Raw genomic sequence first — 19,899 nt, 5'->3', positions numbered from 1 at the left:
TACATATCATACATAGGTGTTTTACAACTGCATCAATTATTCGCAGATTTTCGGGACTCGTGGGGGGAGAAGGCTGTAGTGTTTTCCATCGTATTCTTGATGGAGGTTGTGGTTGTTTAAAATGCATGGCACTCTCTTAGTTTTATAGCTTTCAAGTAAACTCCACCTGCTAGTGTTACTGTACAACTTGAAGCCTCTTTTTTGAAGAACATTCACCAATTATATCAGTCAAAGTGACACCCTCGCCCCATATAGCACTCACTCTATGGGGACGTTGTTTGCTTGCATGTCAAAGCAAAAATTAGGGCACTTGACGGCTTTTATCACGAAAAAGTTGGGACACTCAGATCTTGCACTGTATTGCTTTTACATGAAATTTTGGTTCAATGTATGAAGTGTAAAAATATTTTTCTTTTTGTCAGGGTTTGCTGGCCCTGGAAGGTGAACTGACTCCCATTCTAGTGCAGATGGTGAAGAGTGCTAACATGAACGGGCTGCTAGATAGCGACAGTGATTCGCTGAGTGGTTGTCAGCATCGTGTCAAAGCCAGACTCCATGAGATTCTACAGAAAGACAGGGACTTTATAGATGAAGACTATGACCGGGTGAGTTGCCTAACATGATTATGGGACAATTTCCCCTCCTGTACACATAATTAAATTAAATTAACAATGTGTGAACTGTGTACGTTTCTGTATGTGCCAGCTGGCCCCAACATGTAGTGCATCATTGGTGAATTCCATGAAAATAGTCCAGAACCCAGTGGGCACTTGTGACCAAGTTTATGCACTCATCCAGAGCCTTACTGCACAGATCCGCAAAAGAATGGAGGATCCCAAATCAGCTGGTCAGTCATTCATTAATTCATTATTTGAGTCACGAGATTAAGAGAAGATACTTTCTCAAACAAATCATTTATGACCCATGGCTAGGGTTGGGCATAAAGAATCTAGAACCGATTGGAACTTGGACTAACATTCCGGTTCTCCCAGAATCATTTCAAATTCAAATCCTGTTTTCTCTGGCATTTCAAATTAAAATCCTGGTGGCACATATTTACTTCCATACCCGCGTGTCTGCCTCCGAATAGTCAGAGTCTGCGTCATTCCCGTCAGAAGAAGATCCATCCAAATATTCAACATTTACAGCCACAGGTTCAAATCTGTATGGACGTATTCCTCCGTCTTCCCGATCAACCGATATTGCTATTTCTTCATCGGATGAGGATACATCCGAGAAATCAGCTATGTAATTGTGTAGGAATTGATCTGCAACCAAGCCTTTGTTTACGCACAGGATACAACACTTCCTGTTTTTTAATTCATGTGATCTCGTAAAAATATTCAAAATGACACCGGTCATACAAAAATGTGATTACTTGAATAAAAAAGTGCATTAAAGTTATTTATAATTTTTTTTCTGGAATTTTGGCATTTCGTCGACGTAAGCAATGACCTGAGCTTTCCTTTAACTCTGTGTTAGTCATGGAATATGCACGGATAGTTAAGAGTGCAGTGTTGCCATTGGAGGTTGGGGCCACTCGCTTGTGGCACTATCAAAGCTTGATTGAACACAGTGGGGGATGAACAGTGATGTCTGCTGCTAGGTCAATCAGAGCTTTGCAGATGAGCTCATATGTGACAGTCAATTCGAACTTCTGGGAAGTACCTTCAGCGATTGGTTCACCCAAAAGTTGTCAGAATGGCAGAATGTGGTTTAGTAGCCTTGTGGCACGAGTCATGGGCCTCGCTTTGGTCTCATCGAACAACTAGGATGGTACGTGAGGTGTCTTGTGATTGCTTGTCACAAGGTGATCCGTTACAGGGGTGTCGAGGTAAAGGAGTCGCAGAGTCGACCTGGGTTGCAGAGGTACTTGGCTGGTCAGTAGGGGAACAATGAAGGTTACTTAGTTGACCTGTTGTATCCTCAGTGGTCCTCTTCGACTGAGCCCGGCCTCGTCCTCATGAGGGATCATGCTTTTCATCTTTAGTCAGGCTGCAGAGAAACTCAAGTAATTATCTGCCATGGCACCAAAGTCCCTTTGGAAGTGCTTAGTTCGGGAACCTTTTTTTACAATTGTCACTTGTCATTTTACTGTTGCGTTTGGACCTGTCTGATTTAAGATGGTCATAGTCCGTACCCTGTTTTGACGTGAAAGTTTGATGTGAATTTGAGCTGCAGTCATTCCATGATTTGGATTTTGTATGGGACTGGCTTTCTTGGTTACAAGTACCATTGTTGTATGCAGGGTGTGTTTGGTTGTATGAATTAAATGACTTCCTTTTATTGTCTGGTTTAGCATTCCCAAAATGTTGTGTGTCAGGTACGCGCGTGTTTTATGTAGCGCCATCAAAATCCATCTCTGGTTGTCCATTTGCGAATAAGGTGGCTCAGTCTTGTGCTTTAGAGCGGGGGTCTCAAACTCAATTTACCTTGGGGCCACTGGAGGCGGAGTCTGGCTGAGGCTGGACTGCAGCCTTGGTGCACATCTGTGTGGAATTTAAACTAAAAATTAAAAACAATCTTTTTTTTTTAACAAAATAAGATGAAGGGCATTGGTGCTTACAACTTGTGTGCAAAACCTATTGAAAAAAAAAACTCCTTGGCAACGCTGCTGTAACATGAAAATGGTCTGAGCGCTCTCGGTGCGGCAAAGTCTCTTCGTGAGTAATGCGCATGCCCATATATTTTGTAAACTTCCGGCCATTCTGAAACATCCCCATCCATGGTTCAACATGTGCCATTCGACAACTTGTCACCGAGTGTTCATGTTCGCTATGGACGTGTCAGAAAGACGAACAGAATTAACGTACATATATGTGTATATCTTTTTTTTAATCAACTTTTGTTTTAAGGTTAGGTTAGAGTTAGGGTTAGGTTCTAACCTATGTTAGCTTCATCTATGGAGAAGAAGGGTAACTATGAGACTGAGTGATTTCCCAGTAAGCATCTGCTTTGTACCCAGAGTTCCTACGTTAGTAACGCATGCGCATTGATCACAAGGAGACTTTTCAGCGCGGGGGAGTGCTCAGACCATCACACCGGTCGATGCCACACCCCCGATAGCCACGACCCCACCGTGGTTGGTCGACTCGTCAGCTCCGCACACAATACTGTAAAAGTGCCAGCCATATAAAACTCAAGGGCTGCACTACCATTATATTTTCATATTAAGGTGGAGGCCACAAAATATCATCTCATGGGCAGCAAATGACCCACGAGCCGCATGTTTAAGAATCCTGCTTTAGAGTGAGTGTGTTTCTCCTTCGCAAAACCTTTGGCTACCACCTCACACAATTGGGAAATGGACAATGTTCACTGGGACGCTGCTACGCCTGGCTGGTGTTTGGGTGTAGGTTTTTGATAAACATTTTGAAACGTTTGTCCTCTTCTATATATGTCTCATGTAATTTTACAAAGTATACTTTACGCAACCAGCAGTAATAGCTTGGGGTGTCTCAAGTCTCCTGTTTCACTAGGAAGGCTGGAAATAAGTTGGTTGTAGCCTCTGGATCATCCCATTCTTGAGACAATGGTTGAGTAATTGTTGAGCACATGAGCCAGTTGCCATTCAATGAAGCTTCTGACTTCTCGGCTGGATGTAACTTTAATTGGGTACAGTCTGTCTTCCATAGTTGCGAAAGGGAATCATTTACGGCACAATTTGAGGTCTCTAAGCTACGCAGCTATGTCGTGTGAACTATTTGGTTGAGCTTCAAACCGGGGAACCACTTTAAGTCTTTTAACTTCATGCCTGTAGCAGCGATCAGTGGAGGGAGAGTCGGGGGTGAGTCAAAAACATGAGCAGTGGCTGGTGGGCCTGGTACGTTTTTGGAGGTCGCACAGCATCGTGAAGGTCAGTTCTAGCCCAAACACTAGAGATGTTTTGGAGGGCTCTATGGCACTTCGGGTGAGGAAGGTACCCAGGCTGTCTATCAGCTGCAGCAGTGGGATGAGTCAGGGAGGTGTGAGATAGCTGTTGACCTAAGTGCAGCTTGCGCTTGACTTGGCTTAACTCACCCTCTTGGTCCTGGAGCTGTTCCTATAGTCATACAAGCTCCATCTCCCAGACTGCCAGCTGTGTCTTGTGATTATAGGACTGTTCCATCTCTTTAGAGCTTTCTGTTTGAGTGTTTCAGTTGTTTCAGTGAGGCACTCGAACACTCAATGTCACTGGCTGCTTCAATCAGGAGCAGAGTTGGTTGCTGCTGCTCAGCCCATAACTCAAGCATGTGGTCATTAGATGGTCAGTCAGCTAATTTTACAATTTTAGCTTTTAAATCAGGGATCTTGGCATAAGCATCTTGTAAGTGGTCGTGTTGACCCCTAGAAATTAGTTCCCTCGCGATGGGGGCTTGTGTTTATTTGTCATTGTCATAGTTTAATTCTCCACAATCTGCAGAGTGCAACTGTGCAGCCTCAGCTGCAGCGGTGAGGTCAGCTAATCAAGCCTCCGCATCAGCCCATTATACTTCTACATCCTAATTGGACTTGTTGATGCATTTCAGCTTCCAGTCTGGACTTTAGAGCAACTAGCACAGATGTGGCAGCACCCACCAACCCCTGTCTGTAGATCCCAAGAACCTGGCTGCTTGGAAAGTAGATCTTGAGGTAAAAAAGTTTGAGCACCCCTGGGCTGGACTCTTCGAGGTCAGGTACGGACCGACTGCTTGTTACACCGCAGAGAAAAGGAGAGAACCCCCTCCTCAACCTACAGCTAATGAGGTCATAAAGAATATGCTACTTGCAGGATCAACTCCTGTATTTTCCAAACGAGTGTGCACACGGGATACTAAGCCACGGCCACTTTGTGTAGTGTTTTTTTATTTTTTATTTTCATACATTAGTATTAGTAAGGCGGCACAGTGGCGCAGCTGTAAATCGTTGGGCTCACAGTTCTGAGGACCCGGATACAATTCCAGCCCTACCTGTGTGGAGTTCGCATGTTCTCCCGTGCCTGTGTGAGTTTTCTCCGAGCACTCCAGTTTCCTCCCACATCCCAAAAACATGGAACATTAATTGGACACTCTAAATTGACCCTAGGTGTAATTGTGAGTGCTACTATTGTCCGTCTTCATGTATCCTGCGATTGGCTGGCAACCAGTTCAGAATGTACCCTGCCTCCTGCCCGATCACAGTTGGGATAGACTCCAGCACTCCCGCAACCCTTGTAAGGTTAAACGGCTAAGAAGATGGATGGATGGATGGCATTAGTAATATATACTGTAAACTATCGCACACTTCGTCACTTTAAACTGCTCCTTTTGCACAATTGTCATTGCACTGGAGTATAATGGTGAACCGCGAACAGGTAAGGCCTCTCTATATAACTTTAGATAATGTGGGGCATTGACACACTCTTAACTGCTCTAAATAAAGAAGACTCTGCATCTTGCACAACTCTGACTCTGACAAGGAATAGTTCCTATTAATTGAATGTGTATTGAGCTTTGTTCTTGTTAGTTTGTTGTTCTGAATGTTATACCAAGTCAGCACTGACTGCCGGAGACAAATTTCTTGTGTTATTGTTTGGTCATTAAAGCAGATTCTTATTTTAATTCTGACATGAGCCATACCTGATCATAGGCCGCGGATATATACTGTATTCACTATCATTGTCAGGTTCACCAATCAGACATTCATTAAACAGAACAGAAAAGGAAGCAAAGACACCAGTTCAAGTCTCGCGAGGAGAGAGGAGAGGAACTGTCTCGTATAATTCACCACTGCACTCTCTGATTATCCTCTCCTCAGCACCTCTATTTATTTAGTTTTAAGACGCCCCTTATTTACATGGATGTTACAAAAAGGAGACTGCAAGCAAAAGTGTTGGAAAGAAAGTGTACATGTTTGTTAACGTGCGTGTGCATGTGTGGAAGATTGCTTAATACATGTGGTCATCATTTCTTTAACAGGAGCAGTTCTAACAGTTCTGATGATTAGACGTTTTTGTTCTTGCTATCTCCTGCTAGAAGGCTGCCACGTTATCTAGAGCAGAGCAAAGCATTTCTTTATTGGAAGCAGATGTATGATAATTATGATCACAATTATTCCTACATTTCTCCCCTGTTTATCCAACATTTGCGACCCAGTTTTCTAGAGCACAGCAAAGCATTCTTCAATGCAGGCAGAGCAGTAACTGAATTTGAGCAGAGCAAAGCATTTCTTATTTGCAAGCAGGAACAGTTACTGAATTGGAGCAGAGCAAAGCATTTCTTCATTGCAAGCAGGAACAGTTACTGAATTGGCGCAGAGCAAAGCATTTATTCATTGCAGTCAGGAACAGTTACTGAATTGGAGCAGAGCAAAGCATTTCTTCATTGCAGTCAAAAGCAGTTATTTAATTCTATTTACAATTATTTCTACATTATCCTCCCGTTTATCCTACATTTACTCAAATCCTCACATCATCTAATAGATCACTCTTTCGGCTTTATTCTACATAGTTAGACTCTGAGGAAAATATAGCACTAATTACTTGTAATCTTCTGGATCAGCGAACAGGTCTGGAAGAGAAGTCATAACATCATCACCGTGGTCAACAATATCACTGTCATTACCCTATTGTGCCAATAGTGGATATATTTCTGCCAATTTTGAATTTATCGGGGCAAGAGCAGTGGTTACAAGTTGGTTAAGTGATGCCTTTATGCAGGGAATACAACAGCATCAACACAATGCAAGAATAGCTGCAAACAGCGATAGAAACTAGGACAGAGAACACCAAGTTTTTAGATTTGCCAAACTTTTTTTTTTTTTTCCCCACCACTCAGACCTGGCTGATGTGTTTACACCAGAGTGCTCCTTCATTTTGTGATTCACGGTGCGGAGGCCTTGAATAGCCCTTGTGAGTGACCCATCAGGTGCTGTGATATTTGGAATAAACAACACTGGTCACCGAACATAGAGCAGTCGCCACCCTTCTCGGCCAGGAACATGTCGACTGCTATGCTGCAGTTCTGGAACGTCATGAGTGAGGTTGCAGCTGGTTGTTCCCTTATAGCCTGCTTCCGTATAATTACCCAGTTTCTGTACATTGTAATGTATGTAGTTGATTCTGTCAACGTTATTATTCAGAGTTATCCATAACAAGATGGATTCCCATCCTGCAGCAATCTCGTTAACCAATTTATACTCATCTGGTATGTAGTTGGGATGCCATTTGCATCAATGTATGTCGGCTCTCCATCTTTCCAAGAGGACCTTCGCCTTCGGGAGAACCCAAGGGGAGGTCCAAAGATGGATGCGGCCAATTGTATATCCTCTGCTTTGAATGGAAACACAGTCACAGATAAGAGCAGTGATACCAGTGCACACGTTCCTGCTACATTTATCAGTGTGTCATACAACTTTTGACCACCACACCACCACCACACATCGCTGCATGAGAGCAGTGGGGCAGTTTGCAGATGAATATCATAACACCATCTTTTGCTGAGACTTCCCAGCTTAAAATCTGTCCCTGTAAAGCTAACACAGGAGAAATTAGCACATGCAATATTAGTGGAAAATATCAGTTTCACATTTACTGCCTTAGTTGTTGGATAAACACTTTTCCATTTCTTACAAATGGTGTTAGGAGTTGTTTTAGTCATTACCTCCAGGGTACACTGTGTTGGGATTTCTGCTGGAATGACACACATTGTATGTGATGAAACTATAGTTTACCTTGTTAGCTGCAGTCTACATTAATAACCAGTTTTTTTCCCATTTGTAAAAAAAAAAAAAAAAAGATAATAATAATAATTAAAAAAATGTTCCTCAGGCTTTTTCAGTTAAAATACTCCCTCCATAGTGTACATACTCTTTTGTATGGCATTCGGGTTTAAGGTAGCATTAAATTGGCAAATGGTGAGAAGAAAATTGGGGTTTTCTTTAGCATAAGCCCATCGATGGAATCCCCAGCAATTAGACTCTGCCAAGGAATTGAAAAACTGCTTAACTGATTCATTGGGAGGCACACATGGAGTCTTCCCCTCATGCCTCGGTGACTCCCTTATAGTTGTTTCCCAATGTTATTAGAAATTATGTGTGGTAGGCATAGTTGACTGAGTATAATTATTGGTTCTGTTGTTTTGTATTTTTGTCAGCTTTACAGGTGTCCAAAAGTAGCATATGAACAAAAATATCGTTACGGCTGTCAATGTTGCAGCCCAACATGCTACCATATTATTTAGCCATTTTGAAGTCATGTCGACCAAGTCACCCCTAAATAAGTGAATTGTCTTTTAAATCTTCACCAGCCTTCAGGTATTTTCAGATACTATAAATCTGCACTCACCGTATGCTGGACTTTGCTCACCTTTACCTTTGGTGACTCAGCTGAGATGACCTTTTACGGTGTGTTAGGTGCATCCACGTGTTTCTTTCTGCTATTTTGTCCATGTCATTCAGCTCTTGCTCAGTCTATGCCAGTGTTCGGGTAAAACTGCATGTACAGTAGAGGATAATTCATAAACATAGGATGATGAAAAGACAAATGGCAGTAATAAAGTTATTAAAGCACAGTAACTTGTTACATTTTTTTTTTTCTGATGGTGTAGTGCAGGGGTGTCAAACTAATTTCTCTTGTGGGCCACGTTGTAGTTTGGGTTTCCCTCAGAGGGACATTTTGAGTGAAAGCAGCGTGGGATCGTTTCCTGCTCAGGGATGGTGTCGACATCTGCACTGCGACTGGCTGGTGACCAGTTCGGGGTGTAGTCTGCCGCTGCCCGAAGTTAGCTGGGATTGGGTCCAGCTCTTTCTCCGAATAAATGCAGAAGGGTTGCGTCAGGAAAGGCATCCAGCGTAAAAAAATCAAAGACAGTGACTGCCGCACCACCATGGCAATGGCACAAAAATGGCTTTACACATCAATGCTGATAAAATTCCCAATTTGTTTCTATTCCTATCAAATTGATCCATGTGAAATTTCCTAGTGACACGCCATTAGAAAACAATGTTTTTTGTTTTTCAAAAGAAGTTAATGGATACACAGAATCCCCAACTTTTTTTTTTTTGCATTCGTTTTCAATTGATAGCATTGGCATAATATCTGGATCTGTGCAAACAACACAATCTTTTTTTTCTTTTTACTTCTATATTTCCTGTCAGAGAGGGAATTAAGCCTTGTCCTAGTTTCAGCAAGCCATCTCTTCCCAACAAACATTTGGGGCAAATTAAGAAGTTGCATTTTGGGAGCATTAGTTGTGACATTTATTTGTTTATTTATGGGGAGATAGCTGCTCGAGTTATGCGGTGATGGGTGTTTTGTTTTTGGGGAGTGACATGATATGTGACCTTTTTCTCCACAACACTAGCAAATAATTTATTTTTCATCAAATTTGCAACCCCACCCCATTACTCTTCCCCTGCCTCTTCCTCATCTGCGGCCACAATTATTAAATTTTTCGCATAAAGCTCCACAAATTTCTCATTCCTCTGTCAGAAAGGTGTCAACTTTCTTTTTCTTATTTTAAGCACTCTTTCTGTGTGTAGTGCTTGGTTAATGTATTGTGACAGACTGTCAGTCGGTTTGTCAACCCAATGTTTTTCAATCCATTGTTTTGTAGGATTATTTGAATTCGCATGAAGAGCATTTTTAATTGCCCTTGATACACTCCCTGGAGTGTGATCTTCCACTGTTTGCTTTAAAACATGTAGTCATTCCAATTCTATATTCTTCAAATGGTTCATTGCTGTATTATTTTGCGCTTTCAATGGCAGAAAATTTTGCTTTTTTTCTAAATCTAGCAGAAGTGCGCGATAATAACCCTTGAACTCCCTGCTGCTGTGAGAAAGTACTTTGCTTTCATCCAAATGTGTTGTACTTCCACACCATCTAAGTGGTGAGATTTTCTCAAGTCTTCCATTCCCTGGACGAATTATGTTACATCAACTTTATGAAATGTGATACCTTTTGTGGCCATTTTCATATCATATTGAGTCCAGTTGTTTTTTTTTTTTTTGTGTGTGTTTCTCTTATTTTGTCTTGCAGGTTAACTACATATATTTTTTGTGTGTATGTTGAGCTGGCCAGCAAAGTCATATTGTGTTATCCACAAATTTGGATGTTTTCTTTTAGTAGGACATTGGCTTTCTACAAACTTCTCGTCCTTACACATTAATTTTTTCTTCCAGATGTTCAATTTCAACAATTTTGCTATTTATCAACTATTTTGCTATTTCTTTTTCCCTGTTGGAGTCAGTGGTTCACCGAGGGTGACTGTACTGACTTCCCCCTGAATAGGGTGACAATTACGTTCTGTTTGAGGTCATTCTCAAGCTTCTACCACAAGTGGCGGAGAATTCTTACGTCTGCATCCTCAAACACTTGTCACTCAATTTCGTGTTCAAATGAGGTAGCGAACCTCCACTCACACTTTTACACATGCACACGTTTCACGGAGCTCACGTACAGGACACAACTTGCCCTTTTCTCAGTTTTATAGACTAGTCTACACGATAGGGACTAGTTTTTTTCGAGGTTTGGTTCTGCCGCAGTCACCCAGACGCGCTTTCACTCATTCCTCATGAGTACGGGAGTTTCCTACTCACCAGAGATGCCTTTACTTCCTTTGGCTTCTCATCAATCCTCAGCCTCCAGATGCAAAGTCGAGGCTCAGTCCCGGAAAGGGTCTCAAGTGCCGTGGCCATGGTCTTTGCCTGGACGTCGACTCAGCCCCTGGAAACCTCAGGTATCTTGAGATCCGGCTCGAAGGACCAAGTAAATGTCAGGTTCACCAATCAGACATTCATAAAACAGGACAGAAAAGGAAGCAAAGACACCAGTTCAAGTCTCGCGATGAGAGAGGAGGGGAACTGTCTCGTACAATTCACCACTGCACTCTCTGATTATCCTCTCCTCAGCACCTGTTTTTATTTAGTTTTAAGACGCCCCTTATTTACATGGATGTTTCAAAAAGGATACGGCAAGCAAAACTGTTGGAAACAAAGCGTACATGTTTGTTCATGTGCGTGTGCATGTGTGGAAGATTTCTGAATGCATGTGTGGTCATCATTTCTTTTAACAGGCAGCAGTTCTAACACTTGTGATGATTAGACGTTTTTGTTCTTGCTCTCTCCTGCTTGGAGGCTGCCACGTTATCTCGAGCAGAGCAAAGCATTTCTTTGTTGGAAGCAGATGTATGATAATTATGATCACAATTATTACAGTCATGAAATTAGAGATTCACACAGAAAGACCTAAATGTTTATTTACATACCTTGTTTCCAAACAGTGGCTGTAACATGGCAGTCAAGGGGCTCAAAGATAACGGAAAAGTAATTGATCTTATTCATCTTCCTCCTGTTCACTGAAACCACGAAAGTCCTCGTCTACAGTATCAGAGTTGAAGAGCCTCAGAAAGTTTGTTACACACCATTTCAGTCTCCTGCCACTCTCAGTCATTTTCATCTCGAGTTACCACTGAAATTGTGCTGTTGTCCTCACGTAGCGGTCCAGCCTTTTAATCCGTTATGACAATGGATTCTTTCATTCTGCTTCTCACGTGTAAAATCCAATGGCAGACCTTTGAAAAGGAAGACCTTTGCATGCGGTCAATTTTTGTGAAAGATTTTAAATTAAATTAAAAATATATATTTCAAGCGTTTGTATGTTCTCCTCGTGCCTGCGTTGTTTTCTACGGGAACTCCAGTTTCCTCCCACATCCCAAAAACATGCAACATTAATTGCCCCGAAGTGTGGCAACCAGTTCAGGGTGTTCCCCGCCTCCTGCCCTTTGACAGCTGGGATTAGCTCCAACACTCCCACGACCCTCGTGAGGATAAGCGGCTGAGAAAATAGATGATGGATGGATATATATTTTGTGTTTGTGCGTGTTGTGCTGTGTCCTGCTTTGAGGGCACCAAAAACTACCACCATCTTCTACACATTAGAGGTAACTTTGTCCTATTCTACAAGTGATTGAGGTATTTTTCTTCTTTTTCTTCTATGAAATTCGGTTGGATTCTTCTTCTTCAATCCACAATTGAAGTAGTTTCTTCTTCTACGCATGCTGAAAGAAGTCATCTTTTTCTATACATTGGAGGAATCTGTGCATGGCCAAACCCGAGTCCGTTATAGGGAATGACCATGTTTTAAACATTTTGTTCAAACATTTTGTTTTACATTTAAACTCACAGCTGCTATCGACAAAAAAATGTTTTAGCTTCCTCTTTAAAGATGACGCAGGATTCACCACGCCTAAAAAAGTAGCAGCTTGTGGTCCGTAAAATAAGGTAGGAATCCTCGGGGATCCGTGACTTATGTAAAGAGACTTTATGTACTTTAAAAAGCTCTATTTAGATATGTATTAATACTTTTATGCGTCTTTCATGAGGGTCGCAGAAGTGCTGGAGCCAATTAAAGCTGTCATTGGGCAGGAGGCAGGGTACACCCTGAACTGGTTGCTAGCCAATCCCAGGTCACATGGAGATGGACAAATGTCACACAGTCACACTTAAGGGCAATTTAGAGTCTCCAATTAATGCATGTTTTTTTGGGTGTGGGAGGAAACCGGCGCTAACAAATATAATTTTTAGGTTGGTTTATAATTCATTGTGTTTTCTTAAAATGGTGTACATTGGTGCACCAGTAACCAGCATACCTTCTTTTCTTGCTGTCCTCAGACCTGCAACTTTACCACAGTGAAACACTGGAGCTGATGTTGCAGCGATGGTCCAAACTTGAGAGAGATTTCCGCATGAAAAATGGCCGCTACGATATCAGTAAAATACCTGACATTTACGACTGTGTAAAATATGATGTCATTCATAATGCTACTCTGGGTTTGGAGGACACACTGGAGTTGTTCAGACTTTCTCGTGCTTTGGCCGACATTGTGATCCCGCAGGTAAGATTTAGGAAGTTCTCATGCACTGCTAATTGTCAGAGTATGAGTAAATGTTTTTGTCTTTGTTTTTTTGAGGAAAAAAGGACTTGTATTACTGTTTTACTTTAATTATGACCACCATCTGCTTTTGTGACAATAAGTCAGTTCTGGTCATTTTCAAAACAGATTTTTCCCATTGAGAGTAATTTTTGTTTCAAATCTGGAAACTGTAGTCATAAAACGTTTAACGCTGGATTTACGCTGTTTTAACATTTTTTTTTAACATTATTTCCACACAGGTGTAATCAGTGAGCTTTATTAAGTCAAATATCAATGTTAATAGAAAAAAAAATGTCGTGGATGATGATGGACTTCAATCCATCCCTTCATCCATCCTTCAATTTTTTTTCTGGTTGTCTTCACTATGGTCATGTGCATACTGGAGCCAATCTCAGCTATCATTGGGCGAGAGGCGGGGTACACACTGAACTGGTCACCAGCTAATCACACAGCACATATAAACATAATGCTTTACTCTCACTCTCACAACTCTCACACACCTCTGGACAATTTAGAGTCTTCAAAAAAATCTACCATCAATTCATCAATCCATTTTGTTCTACTTATCTGAGGTTAGGTCATGCGGCCAGTAGGTTTAGGGGGGAGGGCCAGACTTCCCGCTCCCCAGCCACTTCATCCAACTCTTCAAGCAAGATCATGAGACGTTCCCAGGCCAGTCAGGAGATATCATCTCTCCAGCGTGTCCTGGGTCATCTCCGGGGTCTTCTCCCAGTGGGATGTTCCCTGAGTACCTCACCAGGGAGGCGTCATTGAGGAATCCCAATCAGATTCCTGAGCTACCTCATCAGCCTTGTCTCAACATGTAGGAGCAAAGGCTCTACTCTGAAACTTTCCCGGATGACCAAGCTTTTTATACTTTTTCAAAGGGAGAGCAAAGTCATGCTGACGAAACCAGCCTATATGTGATTTTGTTCTTTTGGTCGTGACCCACACCTCGTGACCATTGGTGACAGTAGGAAGATAGACACTGGTAAATTGAGAACTTTGACTTTCAAGTTAACTTATTCACCACAATGGACAGATACAAACTCTGCATAACTGCAGACACTGCACCATTCTGCCTTTCGATCTTCCATTCTATTCTTCCCTCATTCGTGAACAAGACCCCAACAAACTTAAACTTCTCCACTCAGGGCAGAATTTCATCGCTCACCTGAAGCGGGCACTCCCCATGCTCTCAGATTTAGAAGTACTGATTTTCATCTCATTCCCTTCACACACGGCTTTGAACCTCGCAAGTGAGAATGGGATGTCACGGGTTGATGAACCTAACAGTACATCATCTGCAAAAAGCAAAGATGTAATACTGACGCCACCAAATTGGACTGCTACTCCTCAGCTGGGATTGTGTTCATAAAAGTTAAGAACAGAATCGATGACAAAGATCATACTTGCCAGACTCCAAACCTCACTGAAAATAAATCTGACTTAATCCTGGCAATGCGACCCAAACTCTAACACCGGTTGTACAGGTTGTACTGAACACCCCGAATGAGTGGGTTCGGTACCCCACACTCCCAAACCACACACTGCAGTACTCCCCAAGATGAATGGTTGAATGCATTCTCCAAGTCTACAAAATGCATGTACAGTAGACTGGTTGGGTGAACTCCCATGCACCCTCAAAAACACGACTGAAGATGTAGAGCTGTTCTAATGTTCCGCAGACAGGACGAAAACCACACTGCTCCTCCTGAATCCGAGATTTGACTTTGTGATGCGCTCTCTGATCCAGGACCCCTGAATAGACTACCGAGAGGCTGAGGATGTGATCCCCTTGTACTTGAAACACACTTTGGAGTTCAACTTCTTAAGGATGAGGACCACCACCCCATTCTACCAATCCAGAGGCACTGTCTTTGTTTCAACTCTCTTTGGGTGAGAGGCGGGGTACACCCTGAACTGGTCACAAGCTAATCGCAGGACACATAACAAATAACTATTTACACTCACATTCACACATGCAATTTCAAGGCTCTATTTGGCACGATGTTGCAGAGGCGTGTGATCCAGGACAGCACTATAACATCCAGAGCCTTTAGAAATGCCGGGTGAACTCCGAAGTTATTTAGGAACTGAGCATCCCTCACCGCTGAAGGCCACCAATGGGTTCAAGGGTTGCTGCCATGACATGCTCCGACCACCTTACAGCCACACCTCTGGATTATGGAATATGGTCCACTCGGAAACAGTCTCCAGCCTCCTCCGGGACGTGGGTGAAGTTCTCTTGGAGGTGGGAGTTGAAACTCCTTTAGACAGGGGATTCTGGCAGCTGTTCCCAGCAGACACTCACAATACATTTGGGTCTGGCAGGTCAGAGTGGCATCATCCCCCACCATGGGAGCCAACACACTACCAGGTAGTTATCATTAGTTGTCCATCTCTTCACTTGAGTGTCCAAGACATGCATCTGAAAGTCAGATAACACACCACAAAGTCAATCAATGAATTACAACCTAAGGTGCCCTGGTGCCAAGTGCACAGATTGACACCAGTATAACTGAACATGGTGTACATTATGGAAAGTTTGTGAGGACCACAGAAGTCCATTAACAGAACATCGTTCATGTTCAGGGCTGTTCTGTTCAATCACGCCCTTCCAGATCTCACTGTCATTCTCCTGATGAGCATTGAAGGCCCTCAGGACAACAACGGCGTCCCGCCGAGAATGCCACACCTGTTCAGTACCTCACACCGTAGGCAACTCCAGAGTGGAAGAGAGGACAGTCTATGCTATGTGTGGAGGCAAGTGCAACTATATCTACGCAGACCTCGCACACTAGCTCGGGCTCCTTCCCTGCCAGAGAGGTGGGGTTCCATGTTACATAGAGCAAAATTTTGTACTTGGGGATAAGATTTCCAAAGTCGCGTATTTGGGTTCTTGAACAATAGATATGGTGTAGTCACGGACTTTATAATAGTGACAACAGGTATCCTGAAAGGCTAGTTGGTGGAGTTCAATTCGTACCCTTTCCAAAACCGAAGACCCAGTACGAAAAATGTCTTTGATGGATCAAACTTTGTGTAAGACACCATCATCAACTGAATCCATCTAAAATCAACCGGAACAGAAGACCGAGTACGAAAAATGTCTTTGATGGATAAAACTTTGAGGAAGACCGCATGATCAACTGAATCCATCAACCGGAACAGATATGTTTGCACGAAGGTAAACCCTAAATTTGATTTTCAATACATGTCTCATATAAATGAATTAGCAGTTCTTCGCTTGCATAACATTGCTAAGTGTGTATGATTGACATACTTGATCTGTGTTGAGCGATATTTTGTGATGATCTGACTGCACAAACGTGTCGCTTTGTACGCGGCTACGCGGCTAGGGTAAACCGGACTGTGTTAGCACGAAGGCATGCCCTATATTTGATTTTCAATACGTCTCATATAAATGAATTAGCAGTTCTTCGCTTGCATAATATAGCTACGTGTGAATGATTGTCACACTTGATCTGTGTTGAGCGATATTTTGCCATGATCTGACTGCACAAACGTGTCCCATTGTTCGCGGCTAATTAGCTAAGCTAAACCGGACTAGCAGTCCTAAAAGCCTTCGACGTGCACCGAGACACCAAGACTGAAGGAAGGATGCTTGAGGACACTAAAGTGGTGATTGTCGTACTCGGTCGGGACTTACGTAGGTTCGGCACTAATTCAAGAATAATTATTGAGGGGAGCGCGTGACGTTACACAAAGAAAACGAGAGAAACAACTCGTAAATCAAGCCTCGCCTGCTTTTCCTTCATACGGTGGTTCACAAACGGCTATACAGATACATATACAGATTATGCACACAAGTGTGATATGTAACACGAAAATAGGAAACTGTCAATGACGAATTCGTCTTTGGTTTATAATATATTATATTATGTGGCTTCTCGGTCTTCCTCTGACTCTGGAAAGATCTCGCGCTAATATCAATGGTTTCTCCGTCAATATGCATGTAAATAGTATTGAAATACCGCTCGCTGAAATACTTGAAGCCCTGCTGTCTGCTTTTCAACGATATTTCACTGTTAGCTAAGAATGCGAGTGAGAAATCAGCCGGTAAATCGGACAGTTTCGCTCTATTCTTTTCGTGCTGCGCCGATATTTTTGCTAATTGTTTGTCTGACGTCAGCGCACGTGGCGTGACGTCACTTCAGGAGGTGTGGTTAAGTGCCCTGTACGGAGGGGTCAATTATTAGAAAATGGAAGAACCTAAACATGACGGTCAATCTCAATCGGAGTGGAGCCCCTTTCAAGATATCACCTCTTGGCTCTCAATGATACTTCGAAAGGTGAGCAATCACCCCAGGCCTACACAACAGGACTTGGTCAATGACCTGAAAAGAGCTGGGACCACCATTTCCAAGGTGACTGGTAATACACTAAACGTCATGGTTTGAAATCGTGCATGGCACGGAAGGTTCCCCTGTTTACACCAGCACATGTCAAGGCCCGTCTTAAGTTTGCCAATGACCATTTGGATGAAACAGAGGAGTCATGGGAGAGAGTTTTGTGTTCAGATGAGACCAAAATTTAAGTGTTTGGTCATAATTCGACTATCAGTCAAAATCAAAGGGATACGGAGAAATTGACAAGCAGCTTGGTGGAAAAAAAAAAGGTCCAGTTTTGGAGCACTCATTAGAAAATGGATTAAAATGTTTTTTTTAATTATGTAAATTAATTAACTTTTCCTTGATATTCACATTTTTTGGAAAGGATGTAAATTTGCCTGCCCTGTCATTTTGTTCAGCCTGGGTGCTTAACATCGGCTCACTTTGGCGGGCGATGACCGTTTTAAGGTGGCTGTGGGTTCCTGTGTTAGACTGTCTTGGTTGGTGGGGCCCTCTTACACTTCAATAGTGGTAGAAGTGGTGGGACTTAGTGGTTGGGGCCCTCCTAGAATTGTACTGGCTCGTTGACTCACTGACACACCTCCTTCCCCCTTGTGGTTAGACCCTAACTCACTCTCACAACTCCTCAATGTGCAGCTCAGCAATTCTTTACTTTTTTTTTGTTAACATGTATGTAATATGGTGTTCATTCACTTTCAAGTTCACTAGACACTATAACATTTAATTACTTGCTAGAATCACTCATAACAACATACAGTAGGATGATGCTCCCAAACAGTTGTAGGGTTAATGTTGTTGCATCCTATATTTAAAATACAGAATTTGTTTCATGGGCAATGTATCGTCTGTGCTTTCATCCTCAATCAGCCTGTGCCAAGGGGGAATTTTAACATTACACACCATCTCATCCTGCAGTTTGTACTTTGCCTTCAGACCAGACCTTTTTTACTCAAAAAGAGAAAATCTCATCCAGTTTCACCACTTTCTCTTCTATTATTCACATACCCCGGTGTTTGGAAAATATGAGTGTACCCATTTAAAATGGGGGGCTGTCAGGTAAACTAGGAAGTAGAGTCTGTGACCCGGTGTGGCCACTGGTCTATAAAAAAGACTGGATAGCTCATTGGCCACCAAAACTGAAGTCGCCGAAAGCAGATATCCGCAATCTTGATACTCCCAAAACAACGATGCCAACCTGTGCACTAATCACTAGTTTCGTGGCTGTGAGAAAATATTCCACAGGTAAGTTAGAAAGATTTACTTTGACACTGTTAAAGTTTGTTTCCAAAGGGTTTTTTATTTTCTGATTAGCTTAATTCACTTGAACAAAGTTTTGTTAACGTTTGTTGTTGTTAAATGTTCACTCTCTGCTTCACCTTTATAGGCTGACGTTTTATTGCGAAAAGGGGTGTAAATATTTTCCCAAACTTCATCAGTGGAAATTTTTTATGTACTTCATAATACAGAACTCTGCAAATTTAATTTGATTTTCAAGATCGAAGAAATGAGTTTAAATTTTCTGCCTGAAATAGGACATCGCAGAGACAACAAATGAACAATGTGTTAGGATGTATTTTCCCATTACAAGTCCTTATTTCTCAAAATATATCTAACAGTTTCACTTAAAATTTAAGGTTTTTATGACAAAAAAATGCTTAGTTTTTTGCCATGTTATGATGATAGTGCTTCACAGCGTATTTTGAGAAAAGTTAACATGTCATGGAAATCGGGCCCTAGGTAATATGCAATGTTTCTTGGTAGTCATGGTGTTATATCTATTTCCTTTGCACTCAGCCTTTTTTAGCTTACCAAGTCGAATTAAAAATCCTTCATGTTACCAGACCTGAAAAAATGTCAAGCTAACACAGGCAGTTTTAATTCTACATGCCAAACTTTGAGGAAAATCCCCGCCACAATCCAACCTGTAAACCATGTCCTTCACACATTTTAGAAGCACCAAGATGGCAGCCAACTGGCTTCAACCAATTGACACACCACTAAAAATGTATGCGGTATGCGCTATCCAGTCTTTTTTTTTTTTTTTTTTTAGATCACTGGGTGTGGCCGAGAAACAACCGTTTGTGAGAGGCAGTGTGCTGCCATGTTTAAAAAAAAATCATCAGGCTGTAGCTCACTGTGCTGGACTTGTTTTCCTCTGCGCTGAGAGTGTGCAACAAGTGCGCAAATAAGCAGTTGCGCATCTTAGAGGGAACATTGATTACTTTTACAGCTCCTGACCTATATATTTTTTTAATTGTAGGAATATGGCATAAATAAAGATGAAAAGCTGGACATTGCATATGCCTACTGCCTTCCACTGGTCAGAAAGATTCAGCTTGACCTTCAGAGGACTCATGAGGATGAGTCTGTCAACAAGCTGCACCCTCTGTAAGTAGATGCTAAAGTCTCCTTGATAAGTAAATGATTAGTACAAAGCTTTGGATGACACTAGAGAATATGTTTAATTAAGAAGGTATGGGGTCTTAATGGTCCATTGTTTGCCAACATGTTGATTTATGTTTATTTTTTTCCTCAAGAAAATGAAATTTGCAATACAATACCAGTACATTTTAGATTAATTGCCTTTTGAAACCCCCCATTTTATCGGCAAAATCAACACTGCCCTTTATCTGGGTGTGACAGAGGACAGA

At 42.1% G+C, this 19,899-nt stretch overlaps 1 protein-coding gene across 4 annotated transcripts in view; it reads left to right on the top strand.

Moving 5' to 3' along the window:
- Positions 1 to 19,899, top strand: part of ppip5k1a (diphosphoinositol pentakisphosphate kinase 1a) — a 182,785-nt gene that overhangs the window by 112,134 nt on the left and 50,752 nt on the right. For all 4 annotated transcript variants that reach the window (XM_061815774.1, XM_061815773.1, XM_061815772.1 and 1 more), the window contains exons 17-20: positions 423 to 605; positions 706 to 847; positions 12,610 to 12,833; positions 19,509 to 19,636. In XM_061815774.1, coding sequence (XP_061671758.1) covers positions 423 to 605; positions 706 to 847; positions 12,610 to 12,833; positions 19,509 to 19,636 — 677 coding nt within the window. The remainder of the gene's footprint in view (positions 1 to 422; positions 606 to 705; positions 848 to 12,609; positions 12,834 to 19,508; positions 19,637 to 19,899) is intronic.

Source organism: Syngnathoides biaculeatus, chromosome 3 (genome assembly GCF_019802595.1).
Source record: "Syngnathoides biaculeatus isolate LvHL_M chromosome 3, ASM1980259v1, whole genome shotgun sequence".
In the NCBI taxonomy this organism is placed as follows: domain Eukaryota; kingdom Metazoa; phylum Chordata; class Actinopteri; order Syngnathiformes; family Syngnathidae; genus Syngnathoides; species Syngnathoides biaculeatus.
This window is presented reverse-complemented; position numbering and strand designations above follow the sequence as displayed.